Consider the following 17540-nt stretch of genomic DNA (forward strand, 5'->3'; position numbering starts at 1 on the left):
TTTTTTGGTCTGAACATACTATTAGTATTTTGTAGGGAAAAAAAACATACTATGTGTACTGTGTAGAACTTGAAAATGGTCATCTAATTGTTAAAACTAATTAACGGTAGGGGAAATTCTAACTTTAGGCTTGTTAGGATTTTTTTTATTGAATGTATTTTTGATAAGTGAAATTCGACGTATGTATTTTACAAAATTATTTTCTAATTATTTAATATTATTTTCAATGTTTTTCTTATTATTATTTTCTATATTTAAAGATAAACTCTACAAAATTATATTCAGCTATGCAATGCGATGAAGAAATAATTAAAGTGTTGAGGCTGGGGAAGAGTATCATCTTGATTCGTGGGTTCCTTTATGTACTGTGGCGCTTGAAGTTCCTAAGCCCCGTATGGCCTATGCTTTCTCTGTTTTGAGAGATTTGAAGCTTCCGGTGAATGGTTACGCCATGGATATTGTCTTGTTGAGTTCTCTCCCGTTCGTGAAGTCTTCTCTTTTGTTCTTGGTGATAACAATGTAGAGTATTGATTATCATTTGTCTCGCTGTATCTGTGTCACTAAGGTTTGATGACTGTAGTTTATTCCTTTGGATATGAATATTGACTACTGAAACAATTAATATCTGAGTACAAAAGCTTTCGAGCTTGTTCTGTCTAAGATCGATCTTAAGGACATCGTGGTTGCTGGTGGAACACTACATAAGCTTTGTAGTTCAATGGTTGCTGAAGAACTTAGCTGTTATTTTTCTGTTTCAAGTTACGTTGGATCATGGTTTTGATAGAGTTTGAGCTATCGATTCAATCACAAACGCACGCTCTCTCAAACTCAATCACAAACTCTCCAAACACTTTATTGAATCAGTGGAACAATGCACTACACTTTGTATCAAGAACCAACTTGAGATACGATGGCTTAACCCACTCGTAATCTCCTCAGGACTCTCGTCTCAATCCAAAATACAAAGCTGCCTTCTCCAACGGACTCTCAACTCTATTTATATGTGATCTTCATCTCAACGGCAAAGCCTCCAAGTGGAAGAGAGTCTTTCTTCTTTGACTTCTCAGTCAACACTTCTCTTCTCATTTTGTGGAAATACAGCTAAACAAGCTTATCAGTTTTCTGTAAGGACAGCTCACTGGTGGCTCCGGGGCTAGATCTGAGATTTTGGGGAGGAGGATATAAACATTTCTTTTAAAAGTTTTTTTTTATATAAAGTTTCCCTAATTTGGAGGTCTACTTCTATATATACAAAAGTATATTTTTGTATGTTTATCCACAAATGGATCATAGTTGTTCAGAAAAAAAAAAAAATCCACAAATGGATCATCTTAATTGTCTAATTACGGCCATTAGAAACTCGTTCCACGCATCAATAGGCCCTGGCAAACACCAGTGGACGCAGTCATTATAACCTTTCATCCATTTATTTCCCCAATGACCATTAGGATGCCCATCAGGTCTCATCAGCATAACCTTAGTCACATCCAAAACCGCAAACTTCTTTCCTTCATAGTCTCCTTTTGTTACACCTTCAAGCTGCTGAATCTGAGATGTCCTGATCTTCATCTCGTTACTCTGGAGATCGATCTGGTTCTCACCAAAAGGACTTATCCTGCTGCACGCTCCTCCAGTATCCCAAGTCCCGTTCTCGAAATGGGAAGGGGAAATAGTCCTCAGGACCGTAACTAAGTCTTCCTTGCAGTTCTTACACTCACTGATGTGCTTAAATAGCGCTGAGTAAACAAGCTTAAACCCTTCGTCCGGGCTTATCTGAGTCATGTTTGGTAAGTTACAGTAGATGCAACCAAGCGTCTCGTCTCCTCTATGGATGATTATTGGTCTGAAGAACCGGTGAGCAGCCGAGACAATAGAAATGTCTGTATTTGGCAGACCCTTGGACCACCCTTCATCCATCTTGGCAAGATCTATATCAAACAATCCAGTTCCGGTCTTGTTACTGTCTACCCTCTCTTGTCCCGCCACAAGAAACTTAGTCCAAGATGTAGATTGTGTGAAATCATGACTAGGAAAGTACCAAATCCTGTTTCTGTCTTCTCCATCCTTGTAGATCTCTCTAGGAGTTTCTTCCTGCAGAAGCAAACGCTATTTTTTAACTTTCTTGTAAACCAAGCAACAGATACATCTTAAAAAAAAAAAAAGATTGAACTTCACCATTGACAACAAGCAAAGAAGAGATTCCATGTGGTTTCTTGCTACATAATCACCAATAAAACTCATCTTCTTGCCTCTAACCATACTGAGAAACGCCTTAGGGTTAAATCTAGGGAGATCGCAGCCATCGGGTTTCCATCTCCAAAACAAGAAATCTCTGTCTGATCGCCCATGTTTTATGCAGTTCTTGGAAGCAGGAATAGTGGAACAGCTTGAGTTTGTGTACAAAGATCCTCTTTTGTCTGGAACCCAATGTCCCTTGAACAAATTACATTCAGGATCTAACCAAGCCACACCAACAACAAGAACAAAAATAAAATAAGTCAGTAGAATTTTCCAAAAATAGCCCAAGAACAAAAGAAAAAAATGAATGGTACAATAATATAGGAATGGTTACAAATAAAATTATATATTCATAAGTCTAAAAGTACAAATAATCCTTGTTCCCATAACCTAAGCTCGTGGAGAAACCAATCCTCACAAAACCATATTCTATATTCTCTTTTGTGTTACCTTACCGATTTGAGGTTGGGGAGTGGGAACATTTTGATCGGAGATGGACCTGAAAGGACTTTGATGGTAAACCAAGAAAACGGTGAAGAAGAGCGTTATACAAAGAAAAGGCGAGAGGAATGGCGATGATCTTCCCATGTTTGAAGCTATCCATCTCTGTGTTTTCTCTGAGCTTTCCCAGAAAACCGATGATGATTTCATCGTTGCATGTCGATCATCCCACGCATATGTTTTCTATTTATACACATCCCACGCATATGTCATTCTCTATTCTGCTTCCTTAAACTTTAGTTTTTGGCAGTAAAAAATGAAAAAGGGTTGAAAATGGCGATTTTTTTAATGAAATTATGAGTATCTTTTGGTTCAAAATTATTTTGTTTTTATATATTTGTTTGCTTTCATTATGTAATAGTAGCCGTCTGATGAAGACGTGTGGCGTGCGAGGAGGTGCCGTTGGTTTTGCATGTGAATTTGTGGTGTGGTGAGTCTTTTTCCATTTACAATTAAACCATATTTCACGGTGAAATCTTTTTTTTGGAACAAATGCTGTAATGGACCACAAGGGATCAAAATAATCTCATATGGACCTCTTGCCTTTTTATTTTAAAAATGAATTAAAATTAAATCAAAAATAGGAGGAAAAGACCATGAAGCCTAGAAAGTTCTACTTATTTACTAACCCAACCACACACTATCCTAACCCACTAACCCGATCCTACTCAATTGATCCCTAAATCTCCAAATCTTTGTTTCTCAAACATCCTCCCTCTCACGATTTTCACCTTCATCTTTCATTACTATTTTTTCAAAATCAAACTAAAATCATGTAACATCCACCTGATTCCTCTTGTGTTACTCAATTTTATCTATTCCATAATCAATCATGATTCATAATGTTAAGAACCCAGATTTTAATTTTTTTTTATTTCATATCAAAATTGTTTCATCTCATTATCCAAATCAAAATCGAAAAATTCTTCAAACTTTATGAAATTTCATTCTTATCCCAAATCGATCAATTCTCCATCTTTCTCAATCCATTTTCTCTTATATAAAATTGAATCTCGTGTTCAATGTACAAAATTTCCGACAATGAAAAACACAGAGTATTACTAGTACAACTAGTACAACTGAAACTAATATAACTGGTACAACTAGAACGTGAATAACTAATACAACTACAACAAATTTAGCTAGTATGACTAATATAATTAGAACGTGTATAACTAGTATAACTTTACCATTAATATGGTATATTAGCTTTTTGTTTTCAGCATGCGAATGATGTTATAGAAGAGGATGATGTAGAACCAATGAAAAAGTTGGTATAATCTTCCACTATATGGATTTGTCGAAATATGTTTAAAGTTATTTTATAATATTTATTTGGATAGTTATTGTTCACCAATTGTACCAGTTGTACTAGTTATACTATTTACGGAAAAAATTATCTTCACATGTAGTTCAACCATAATGTTTAAAATATGATACACGTTTAAAAAATGATGCACAATACAAGATGAAATAACATAGTTGTACTAGTAATTGAATTGTATTGGTTTGTATATTGTTGTACCAGTTTGTACATAGTTATACTTTGGCATTGAAATCGAAAAAACTAGTTGTACCATGTATATTTACTACAATTTTACAATTAATATGATTATATTTAATTTTTGTTTTCAACGTATGAATGATATTTTAGAAAGGGATGATGTATCACCAATGAAAATATTGGTTTAATTTTCATGGATGTGTCAAAATATGTTAATAGTTTGTTTATATAATATTTGTTTTGATAATGATTTATTTTACCATTTGTACTAGTTGTATTATATATGGAAGAAAATTATCTTCACGTTTTTGCTCCCGAAGCCAAATAAGACAACTGCCAAGTGAGAAAAGATTGCAGTTTAAGATCTGGAAGAGTATAGTCCAAAATATAATTAATGCATAAGCCATCACGAGTTTGAAAAAAATACATAAACATTAATATTTGGTATTTGGACTACAACAATAATAGTTTAACCGGTTTAACTACAGTAGTACTATTACTAGTTTAATTGTGGCAACACTTGATTTGTGTTTTTCTAGTGTTGGTTAGTAGGTTTATCGCCTCAAAGTTCATTTTCTTGATATGGACATGAAAATATTACAAGAAATAGAGCAATTGTAATCACATACACAAAAAGAACATGGTGAAACTTGCATATTTTGATATAAAATATGATATACATATGTTTGTTGTATCTACAAATTTGATTTCAAATAGTTTTTGATTCTTATGTTTGCAAATTCGTACATTTCACTCAGTTTATTATTTAATTCTATTTTATAATTTAAATTTTTTCCTACAAAAAAATAAATCTTCAAAAATTTATGAAGTTTTTAAAAAATTATAAAATTTATAATCCCAATACCATCAGTTTTTTTAATATCTATTTTTTTTATAAATATTATTTAGTTTTACGTGTTGTATTTACGTACCTAACAAATTTTTCTCTTAATTTTATCGACTTTGATTTAATGTATTTCAACCAAAAGAAATAGATAACAGGTTAAACTACACAAAAATATCTAGGAATAGTACTATTAGTACAACAACTTGATTTAATATTCAACCATAATGTTTAAGACATGATACACGTTTAAAATGTAATGCACAATATAAAATGAAATAACACAGTTGTACCACTTCATTATGTGTACATGTCTGTGCCCCAATAAAATGAAATCATAAATTTTGTTAAAATACATTTCATGTATGTTTTCCAAAAATTATGTGGACAAAGAAGTTAACAAACCTTAAAAGTATAAGGTAGATTATGCAAACTTATGTGATTGTGTTAGATTTGCAAAAAAAAAAAACCCCCCATGAAATATCATAAGGAACCTTTATAAATACTTTACAATTTAGCCACTTTATTGATTTTTTTCATATGACATACTCGAAGGAATATTTAAATTTCAAAACCTGAGTAGTTGTACTAGTTATATCAGTATTACTAGTCCGGTAAATACATTTCATAACTGTTAAAATACATTTCATGTATGTTTTCCATAAATTATGTAGACAAACAAGTTAATAAACCTTAAAAGTATAAGGTAGATCATGTAAACTAATATATAATAAAAAAATATACCAAATTTTTTATATGTTTAGTTTTAGGAGTTGTACCAATTTTTTCACATTATAACTTTGTAAATATATTTTTGATGTTTATTTTTCATAATAATATGGTCAATCTAATTAACAAACCTTAAAAGTATAAGATATCTTATATAAAATTGGTAGTGTGATTTAATAATTTAACAATAATTGAAGAACCTCAGAAAAAATAGATGAAATTTATCATCATATGTAAAAAATGATTTAATAGTTGAGTTAAGTAGCTGCAAATTGTACATAAATTATAACATTTATATACTAGTTGTACCAATTATATTATTTTTTAACATGTATAGTTGTATGAGTTATACTAGTTGTACCTAGTCGAATGAGAGAATGAAATAATGAAAATCGTGTGGCTCTGAGTTATTTATGCATCAGATTAAAGAGGGGGAGAGGATAGAGAATGAGAGATCTGTGAAAGCGTGTGGCCAAGATTAAAACATAGAAAATATGATCAATGGCTCTGGTTGGAGTTTCATTAATGGCATTTTTGTAAATATAACATTCCTCTTTTCTTCTCTTAATCCGACGGTTGTGATTTATAGAAAGATTATAGAATCCAATGGTTCATATTATTCATTCATTAAGGGTAAAATAGTAGTTTACAATCACTTGGTCCATACAGATTTTTTTTGGATGTGTGAGACTTGTTTTTGGCCTTTTGGTCCATTTCAGATTTTAGTCCCTTTTTTTTGTCTTAGTAGAATTTTTTAGCGCGCCTAGGTATTGTTATGTATCTTCTTCCCCTTTGTCGACTTTTGAATTTTTTTTTTTAACACATCGACTTTTGAACTTAATAGTCTATTTAAAGTTTTGGGGGAGGGGGGGGGGGGGGGGGAGAGGGGGGGGGTAAATGTCAAGTCAAATGTTGCGATTAATCTATTCTATTAAAAGGGAAGCATTCTTAATAAATCTACTTATAAAGGTTGTTTGGACCTATTAATTAGAATTTAGTTAGATACATTATTTAATCTCTACACATAGCATATCCTAAATAATATAAGGGAATAGTTATAATCTCCTGCATTTTAGGAAAGATCAGTTAATTGCAATATTTACACAACTATATTTTTTTTTAACGCTGATTTATTATGATCTTACAATTATGATATAGGAAATATTACATAGACGATTCGAACTATATTTATAGGAAATATTACACAACTATATTTATAAATGAAATCTTCTACGATTGCCAAAGAAAAACTAATCATATAAAATGTCAAGTCAAAATGTTGCGATTAATCTATTCTATTAAAAGGGAAGCATTTTTAATAAATCTACTTATAAAGGTTGTTTGGACCTATTAATTAGAATTTAGTTAGACACATTATTTAATCTCTACACATAACATATCCTAAATAATATAAGGGAATAGTTATAATCTCCTGCATTTTAGGAAAGATCAGTTAATTGCAATTTTACACAACTATATTTATAAATAAAATCTTCTACGATTGCCAAAGAAAAACTAATCATATAAAATAATTATCTTCTGCAATTCACGTTTAACTAAAAGTAAAATATTTATTTTAATATTTTAATCAACCATTGTATTCTAATATATCACTATTTCAGTCCCAAAGCCATAAATAGCAGTATAACATATTTATTAATAAGATCATATTCAATGATATTTTATACAAAAATAACCATTAAAAAATATTTTATCACCCAACGTCATGATTGTTATGTTGCAACATCTATACTATTAAAGCATGATCCTATTTTAAAAATTTAGGATTCTACCCTAGAATTTTAATCATATTTACAAAATAATAGAAATATCTCATATTTATGGTAACAAATAAATTTTCTTTACAAACCAAAACAAAACCATAATGCTAATTAACTATTAGCATTTACTATAGGTAAAACTTTATCATATCCATAGCAAAATTGTTTCGACTAGATTTGTTTTTGAATAATTAGATATTTTTAATCATATGAAATATACTTAATTTTGTGGATAATAAATAAATTAAACTAATATAATTTATTTATTAGATACAAATTAATTGAAGTGTTTTTTTGTAGTGTATTTTCCTAATATGAGAAATAAAAAAATCATAAACTTTCCATTTTACAATTTTTATAGTTGAGTTTTATATGGTGGAACAAATATATGCATCTAAGTAAATAAATAAATAAATAAATAATCATTAAAAGTTAAAATCTGCAAAGAATAATATTAAAATATGCAATGTGAAATATCATTCATTTTTTCAACTTATATAGTAGTGTTTTTATATAATTGGAACAAATATATGCATCTAAATGATCAAATAAAATATTATCAATAAAAAATAAGATGTGCAAAAATAATATTAAAATATGTAATGAGAAAATATCTTTAGTATATAAATATAATACTTTAGAATAAATTAAAATTAATACAATATTTTTCTAAACAATTAACTTCTTTAAAAATAATTTCATAAATATAAATATAAATTTTTTATATATCATATCTAATATCTATGATTATAACATAAACAATCAGTAAATTTTAAATGTATATGGTTATCATATATAAAAACACATAATCTTATAATTTAAAATAAAATTTTATAATTAAAAAATTTGAAGAATTTTAAAAGAGAATTAATTCCGCGCTTTTTAAAGCGCGGGTCAAAATCTAGTTATTAACTTAAAACCGAGACGAATATATAATTTAAAAACATAAAACTACATATGTAAATTGTTATAATTCTCATGATATACAATATCAATAAAACATGGTTTAATATATTCAAATCAAAGGGGAATTATTGAGAAATTGATTTGTGTAAAATTTGAAATTTTATAAGTTGATAGATTTCTTAAGAATTTTTTTCCCAATAACCTCTCTAAATAAATTTTTCAATATCCTGACAAAACCTGATATTTTAATTTCTGTTATTAGAATCAAAATCTAAAGTTAAATTCCACATTTGGAGTATAATCTAGTTAATAGTACCAAATGTTATATAATTAACCAATATTAGAACAAGATCATGATGATAGGTAAGTCAATATATGTATACAAACATCTAGTGATGAGATCCAGTTGAAATCTTAACGCAATTTTGTTTGTTTTTTGGTTTTAATTATGGATCAATCACCGACCAAAAATATTAATTTATCATTGTTTTATAAGAAGCTAAAATTACGGTGTTACCCAAAGAATTATATTTAAAATATGTAAAATTTTATTTTATACTCATATTAAAAGCAATTTAACTATCGACAGAAAAATTGAAATTAGTTTAACTGATAAAATACTATGTGCTATACAATTTATTCATTCATATTAAAATAATGTCAGAATGAATAAGTATACATGTTTTTTAAAAATAAAATAAAGCAAAACAAAAAAAATGCCAAACGATTGCATATAAAGAAACATAAAAATAATATATTTAATTATGCAATTGATATTTTAATGTTTCAATAGTTAAAACTAAGAAAAATGGTATTTCGTATATAAAGTAATAAAACCTGAATTATAAAAATCCATGTGCCACGTCCATTGAATTTTAACGTATTGTTTTGGCTTTTGATTATTTTTTAACTGATTTTACGCTAGTCAACTTCTTCTTTTCTACAGCATGTGTTTCTTTTAATGACATACAATTAATACAATATATGGAGAGGTATTTTAAATATAAAAATGCAAACAATTTATTGGACACTCAATTAATAAACTAAAACCATAGTTCATAACTTAAAACATACTAGTAAGTAACATGCTAAATGAGAGATATATATCCACATCAGCAAGAAAACTAATAGTAATATTTACCAGCTTAACCACACACCTGGATGGTCTGAGTAGTACGACAAAATTAAAAAGATGTTAAACACAATTTCGGGTTTGGAATCCACCAAATCCAAATTTATTCTTTTGTGTGGCTAAGATATATGGATATCTAATTGTCTTTACGAGCAACCGAGTTTGTTTGGCACCGTCGTAAACAAACTTCAGAAGACTATCGATTGGGTTTCGACCCATCGAATACTCCTAAATTATCAATATATTTTTTTTTACCAGCTTACGCGCATTTTATACTAACTGCTAATTTAATCTTGCAGTATTTAGCTACCACGTGAGAGGATAAAATTAAGAATAGTAATAGTGGTAATCACGTTGGTTTTATAGCATCTAGTACAGCTGTATTGCATAATACATATATATATATTTTTTAATCAAAAAAATATTTGTGTATATATATATATATTCCCTTTCTAAGTCAAACACGTGTTGATAGTAGCAAAATAGAATAATCAATCGAGAGAGAGAGAGTTTAAGAAAGAGAAAGCAGATCTGTTATTGGATCCGGTGACTGGCGGCGCGTTAGCGCGCGTGCCGTCACCGGAGCCCTCCAGCCACCAGTAAAACTGTCGATTTCAGCTTCGGTTTCGTCTCCTCTTCTAGCCACCTTGCTTGAGCTATGGAACAAGGTCGTCCATGGCGGATCTGTCTCTGGCGCAAGGGCGCGGTCGGTGTAAGCTCAAGAAAAGGAGCTTGTCGGATTGAGAAACGGAGGATGTGCTATGCACAATAAAGGAAGTGTAACTTGCTGTTACAAGTCGGTTATGAGACGATGACGTGTCAATGTCTCATTGGTTCCAAGATGTTACTTTGGCGAGAAGCAAAGAAGATTTGGAAGATTTGGGCTTATCACAATATTTAGGCAACTAGGGTATTGTGTTAAGGGTATTTAACCTGATTACTTTGTTCGTATCTAGGTTAGCCGTTTTGATTGATTGAAAAGCTAGAGCAAGAGGTTTGTTCTTGAGAGCTTAAGAAAGACGAGTACTCAAAGGTGTAGCTCGTACTTTCTGTTTTGAAAGATTAGGAATTGGTCCGTCTCTAGTCGTGTGTGACTGAGAGTAAATCGGATTAAACAGATCTAGGAAGATTGTTTAACAGATTTCTAATATACAAGAAAGCGTTCTTGGTATTTTGTGTTTTAGTTCTTATATCTGGTAGTCCCTGAACTTTCATTTGGTATCAGAGCGGGAAACCTCTGTGGTATCATACACTACTAACAGGTTGAGATCCTGCGGATTTCATGGACACCATGAAGGAACTATTTGGAATTCATAAACCCATTATGCTGGACAGCTGCAACTTTGGTCATTGGAAGGCAAGGATGCGACAGTTGATCAGAGGAATTGACGAGGATGCGTGGACTGCAGTAGAAGAAGGGTGGTCAGTGCCTACGATGATGACTGACGACAAAACTCTTGCTCCAAAACAAAAGAATCAGTAGACTGATCCTGAAAAGGCAGCTTCCAAATTCAACTCAAAAGCTCTTACCGCAATCTTCTCTTCAGTAGATCTGGATCAGTTCAAGATCATCCAGGGATGTGAGTCTGCTAAGGAAGCTTGGGATATTTTGACCAACCACTTTGAAGGAAATACTAGCGTGCGAAGAACAAGGATCGATCACTTAGCTTCAAAGTTTGAAAATCTCCGCATGACTGATGATGAACCAATTGATGGATTCATATCCAAGATCAGTGAACTTGCCAGTGAAGCTTCTGTTCTTGGAAAGAAATATGATGAGAAGGATTTGGTGAAAAAGCTGTTAAGATGTCTGCCTCCACGGTTTGAAGCTTACAAGGCAGTACTGGATATAGCTGTCAACACAGATGAAATGAAGTTTGATCAATTGTCTGGTATCTTGAAGGTCCATGACCTGGAGAAATCCAATCGAACTACAAACTCTCAAAAGAGCATCGCCTTTGTATCTGACTCAAACGAACAGGACCGAGTCACAAAGATAGAAGAGAACTTGGGGCTTATGGCTCGAAACTTCAACAAATTCATTAAGCGAATGGATAAAGGAGGGAACAGATCAAACTCACGATTTCAGAGGAACGACTCAGATCGAAGCAGCTCTCAAAACACCAGGCAAGACTCGAAGAACTCTAAGAAGAAGGAGTTACAATGTCATGAGTGTGAGGGGTATGGACACTTTCGCAATGAGTGTCCACTAGCTAAACGCAAAGAGCTCAAGTGTATTGACTGCAAGGGATTTGGACACACTCGAAGTGAATGTCCTAACAATCTGAAAAAGGACAAGTCACTTATGTGTTTCAGTGATACAGAGTCAGAGAGTGACAGCGACAGAGATGAGCTTCATTTAAACTTTATGGCACTTGTCAGCAAGGAAGAAGAACCAAAAATGGATTCAGGTATGGAAGAGGATGAAGATGATCTCAACAACGATCTTGAATCAGAATACAAGTCTCTTTTCGACAAGTTTGTTGAACTCAGTCATGAGAATCTACAACTACTTAAAGATAAGGCAATGCTGAAAGCTCAGGTGAATATTCTGGAATTGGAGAAACCCTCTGAACAAGCTACTGAGTTGTCTATACTCAAGAACTCAGACCAAGAACTGCTATCATTGAAACGAGCGATGACTGAACAAGAGAGGGTTCAAAAGCAGGTTGAACTGAAGATGAATTGTCTGAATGAGCTACTAACCAAGGAGATGGACAAGAACAAATTACTAGAGAATCAACTAGCTGACAATCTCAAGAAAGTAAGGATGCTCACGACTGGTACAACAACTCTAGATCATCTTCTCACCATTGGTCAGTGTCCTAGCAGTAACTGGGGATTAGGTTTTCAAGGAGTTACCCCCAAATCTGCGGAAGAAACAGTGTTCGTGAAAGGGAGTTCGAATGAAAAAGAAATTCAAACCACGACGAAGGTACAGATTAATAATCAGAAAGGAGAGAACCTAAAGAAGACTGCTGCTACACGACGAGGAAACGGGTGCCATTTCTGTGGAAAGCGTGGTCATAATGTCAGATATTGTTTCTTTCGTAAAAGTCAGTATCAACGTGCATGGAGGATGAATCTTTGTTTTATGGAACCATCACTGTATGGTCATGTTTGGATAGCTAAGAAAGACCTGTACCCAAACTATAAGCAGAAAGCCTTGACTGTTGCACACAGTGAGAAGTCTGAAACACGCACTGATGTAAAGCAATCTATCATCTGCAACTTCGCGAACCTATCCACTGGAACTGAGCTGGTAAGCAACGTCGCGTACACAAGTTCTGATTCTAACTCACAGTTTGATACCCCCTGGTACTTCGACAGTGGCTGCTCAAAACATATGACTGGAAATCAGGATTTCTTTGAGAAACTTGAGTTTATCAAAGGAGGCAAAGTGACCTTTGGTGATGGAGGACAAGGAAAGATACGAGGAGTTGGAGAACTGGACAGGTCTGTCTTACCTAAGCTTGTTAATGTCTTCTATGTGGATGGTCTTAAAGCAAATCTCATCAGTGTCAGTCAATTGTGTGATGAGGGGTTAGAAGTTATCTTCAACAACAAAGAATGTCGAGCTGTTGATGCTAAAGGGAACATTGTTCTATGTGGAGTAAGGTCTGGAAACAACTGTTACATGTGGAAGCCGTCACACCTATGCTACTCAGCTAAGGAGTCTAAATTTGATCTGTGGCACAGGAAGCTCGGACATATGAATACTAATGGTCTGACCCGACTAATCAACGCTGAGGTTGTTAGGGGAATTCCAGAACTTGAGAAACAGACCGATACAGTGTGTGGAGAATGCTGTCAAGGTAAACAAGTGAAGGTCCAGCACAAACAGATTTCAGAGATTAGATCCAAGGGAATACTCGAGTTAGTACACATGGATCTCATGGGACCAATTACTCCAGACAGCATTGCTGGGAAAAAATACATCTTTGTCCTAGTAGATGACTTTTCTAGATACACGTGGGTGGACTTCCTGAGAAATAAGTCTGACGCGTTGGAGAGCTTCCGTATTTTGGCCTTGCAACTTAAACAAGAAAAGGGTGGCATTGTGCAGATCAAGAGTGATCACGGAGGAGAATTTCAGAATGAGGAATTTGATAAATTCTGTCACAGTCAAGGAATCAAGCACCTATATACAGCTCCTAGAACCCCTCAACAAAATGGAGTAGTTGAAAGGAAGAACAGAACTCTACAGGAGATGGCAAGAGCGATGATATGTGGGAACAGTGTGCCATCCGGGTTTTGGGCAGAAGCTATAGCCACTGCATGCTATGTCATAAATCGAGTGTATGTCAAACCCAACACAAAGACTACTCCGTATGAAGTTTTCAGAGGGAAGACTCCGAACCTCAGTCATATGCATGTCTTCGGGTGCTTAGTCTACATACTCAATGACAAAGATCATCTTGGTAAGTTTGATGCAAAAAGTGATGTAGGTATGTTCCTTGGATACTCAACTAACAGCTCGGCATATAGAGTGTTCAATCAACGTACCAAATTCATTGGAGACAAAGTAAATGTCGTGTTTGACGACAGTATTGGATTCTATCAAGCTCGAGTCACTCAGAAGATTGAGTGTGTTACACCACCAGCTGAAGCATCCTCTGACGTAAGGGTCAAAGAAGAGTCAGAAGAAGATGACGAACAGTCTGAGGATCAACAAGTGGATCTGAACCAAACCAAAGTGCATAAGAATCATTCCTCAGCTGATGTGATTGGTGAAGTGTTTGGTGAAAGAGTCACACGAAAGAAACAGATTGATTTTCAACAAATGGTCAAGCTTGCGTGCTTCACTGCTGAGATGAACGAGCTAGAGTGTTTTGTCTCGTTGATTGAACCAAAGACACTTCAAGAAGCACTGAACGATGAGTTTTGGACAGAATCTATGCACTTGGAGCTTGAACAGTTTGATCGCTTACAAGTTTGGGAACTGGTACCACGACCTGATGGTGTGAATATCATTGGCACTAAGTGGATTCACAAGAATAAGACCGATGAGAAAGGAAACGTGATCAGGAACAAATCCAGACTAGTGGGACAGGGTTACACTCAAATCGAAGGTGTGGATTTTGACGAGACTTTCGCGCCAGTTGCTCGACTAGAGTCAATCAGACTGTTGTTTGGAATGGCTTGTAATCTGAAGATCAAACTATATCAGATGGATGTGAAAAGTGCATTTCTGAATGGTTTACGACAAGAAGAAGTCTATGTCACACAGCCTAAAGGTTTTGAGGATCCTCAGTTTCCAGATCATGTTTACAAACTCAAGAAGGCATTGTATGGGCTTAAACAGGCTCCTCGAGCATGGTATGATCGTCTGACGGTGTTCCTTACTCAGGCTGGATTTCAAAGAGGAGGAGTTGATAAAACCCTGTTCATTGGAGAGGATGGAAGAGATATCCTCATCATTCAAGTATATGTCGATGATATAATATTTGGAGGAACATCTCAGGCAATGGTTGATGAGTTCGTAAAGACGATGACTTCTGAATTTGAAATGAGCATGGTGGGAGAACTGAGTTACTTTCTTGGACTACAAGTCAAGCAGTTAGACGATGGAATCACAGTCTCACAAAGCACATATGCAAAGAATCTCATCAAAAGATTCGGGATGCAGACGAGCAAGACAGCCAATACTCCGATGAGCACAACAACAAAGCTGTCGCGAGATGAGGATGGGAAACCAGTTGATGAGAAACTGTATAGAGCTATGATAGGGAGCTTGCTGTATCTTACCGCGAGTCGACCTGACTTGTGTCTAAGCGTCGGCATTTGTGCTCGATACCAGGCTAATCCAAAAGAGTCACATATGAATGCAGTAAAACGGGTTATCAAATATGTGAAAGGTACATTGGATTTTGGTCTTCACTACACCTTTGAAACTAACGAGAATCTTGCAGGATTTTGTGATGCTGATTGGACAGGGTGTCTGGATGATCGTCATAGTACTTCTGGCGGATGTTTCTTTCTTGGGAACAACTTGGTGGCATGGCACAGCAAGAAACAAAATTGCGTCTCTCTCTCAACTGCTGAGGCTGAGTATATTGCTCTCGGAAGCTGTTGCACTCAGTTACTTTGGATGCGCCAAATGCTCGTTGATTATTGTATCATCTCTGACCCTATGCTTGTTCACTGTGATAATATGAGTGCCATAAACTTGTCTAAAAATCCGGTTCAACATTCACGCACCAAACATGTTGACATTCGACATCACTTTGTGAGAGAGTTAGTTGAGATGAAAATCGTGATTTTGGAGCATGTATCTACTGAAAGGCAACTGGCTGATCTATTCACCAAACCTCTAGACTACAACACGTTCCTAGGTCTTCGAAAGGCCTTGGGAATTGTGAATCTCTGAATAAGTCATGTCAGAAGAGGAGAGCATGGCTGTTGTATATATGTGTTACTGCTTGTCAATAGGCCACCACAATCACAAAACTCTGAGTCAACAAGTTCGATTGTGCAGCTTATTTCACCTGCCTCCTTAACAGTAAAGTCATTTGATTCACTGGTGAAAGACACTCATCTTGGATCAAGATGCTGCAACATTTTCGATCTGAGCATTGATCACTGTCTGGATTGAATGAGGAAACACAGCAGAGACTGCGTGGAGTTTGGGTAAGAAGAGTGTCCTGGATTACTCAACAGAAAAGAAAAACAAAAGGCCCTGAATGATGGACACTCGTAATGGAGCTGGAAGACACAACTTTCAGACTCTAATTTCGATCACTGTCTGGATGGGGCAGGATTGATGTCAACTCTGATTGGTAAAAAAAAAAAAAAAAAAAAAAAAAAAAAAAAATTGTTTTCTGTGACAGCTACTCGGCTGAGAAACAGCTACAGATCAAGGTTACAATAACTGTCGAGTTGAAGAGACAGACACACAAGATGTCTACACTGTGTTTCCAGACCATACAAATGACTGTGCTGCAGAAGTTCAGGTGTGAGTGAGTTGCATGATAGGATCATGTCTGTGACAGCTACTCGGCTGAGAAACAGCTACAGATGTGGGTTGGTCTCACTGATTCTTTATCAAAAACTTCTTGGTGGCTGAGTACAAGTGGGAAGCAATCTCCGTCTCTCTCCTCTGGACGCTAAAAGACATTCTTGAGTATGTCTTCTGGCAAGGTGCTTTTGTTGCTGTTCCTTTTTGTGTGCTGCATCACTTGCAAGGACATGATTATCAATCTCACAATTTCTCTCTCTCACAAACTGAGGTGCTGTCGATATTTTGTTTAAACAAATATGGCTGTGTCTATTGCACGTTTTAAACATTTTTGGTCTAATGTCTTGGGCCCATTGCTTGTGTCTAACGGGCTTGGTGAGTATAATTAGGGTTATTTTTGAGAAGTGTATGATGCAGCTGTCTTCAAGTGTTACATCTCTCTCTCTCTCTCACCGGCGCAATCGATCTCTCTCAACATGCAACCAACAAGGAGAAGCTCGCGGCTCATGAAACTGAAGAATGTCGGGGCTACTCCGATGAACACGTTTGATCTCTCTTCTGGGTCATCCTCGCGCAAGAGGAGTCGCCGTCGTGTCTCAGCTGGTGACACTGCGTCTCTACCCAAGAACTCTGAGCTTGAAGTTGAGTCTCTCTCGGATGGGGAATCCTCAGATGACCACTCCGACGAAGCTCCAATGGCAGCAGACACTCCTCCAAACCGCTCCAAAGAACAGAGATTTGAGGAGAGTCGGAATGTGTATCAAACTAAAGCTCAGTTCTATCCAGAGCTTATGCGCCCTACAAGGATGCCAATGACTGAACGGTTCTTCTCAATCGAGGCGACTGAGCGTTTCAGAGAGCTCCGAGGGCGGAACTTCATTCCTCAGCAGTCTATCTCACTCACGGACGAGAATCTCTCTGATGTCAGAAGAATTGTGATCGGGGCA

The 17540-nt window shown here is 34.9% G+C and overlaps 1 protein-coding gene across 1 annotated transcript; it reads right to left on the reverse strand.

Annotated features, from left to right (window-relative positions):
- Positions 1-1188: 1188 nt before the first annotated feature.
- On the reverse strand, positions 1189-3810 carry LOC125597916 (xyloglucan O-acetyltransferase 2-like). Its single transcript, XM_048772378.1, has 3 exons — positions 2694-3810; positions 2176-2456; positions 1189-2091 (listed from the first exon to the last, which is right to left on the reverse strand). The coding sequence occupies exons 1-3, from the start codon at positions 2887-2889 to the stop codon at positions 1327-1329; spliced, it is 1242 nt and encodes a 413-aa protein (XP_048628335.1). The 5' UTR covers positions 2890-3810; the 3' UTR covers positions 1189-1326.
- Positions 3811-17540: the final 13730 nt, after the last annotated feature.

The sequence above is a fragment of the Brassica napus genome, unplaced genomic scaffold, assembly GCF_020379485.1.
Source record: "Brassica napus cultivar Da-Ae unplaced genomic scaffold, Da-Ae ScsIHWf_157;HRSCAF=285, whole genome shotgun sequence".
Classification (NCBI taxonomy): domain Eukaryota; kingdom Viridiplantae; phylum Streptophyta; class Magnoliopsida; order Brassicales; family Brassicaceae; genus Brassica; species Brassica napus.

Bases quoted from the DNA above. Each gene is read 5' to 3' on its own strand.
- LOC125597916 (XM_048772378.1), bottom strand. From the start codon at position 2,889: ATGAAATCATCATCGGTTTTCTGGGAAAGCTCAGAGAAAACACAGAGA. The intron at 2,457-2,693 runs GTAAGGTAACAC...TGGCTTGGTTAG, and splicing joins CACTCCCCAACCTCAAATCG to ATCCTGAATGTAATTTGTTC. The intron at 2,092-2,175 runs GTGAAGTTCAAT...TTGCTTCTGCAG, and splicing joins TTCTTTGCTTGTTGTCAATG to GAAGAAACTCCTAGAGAGAT.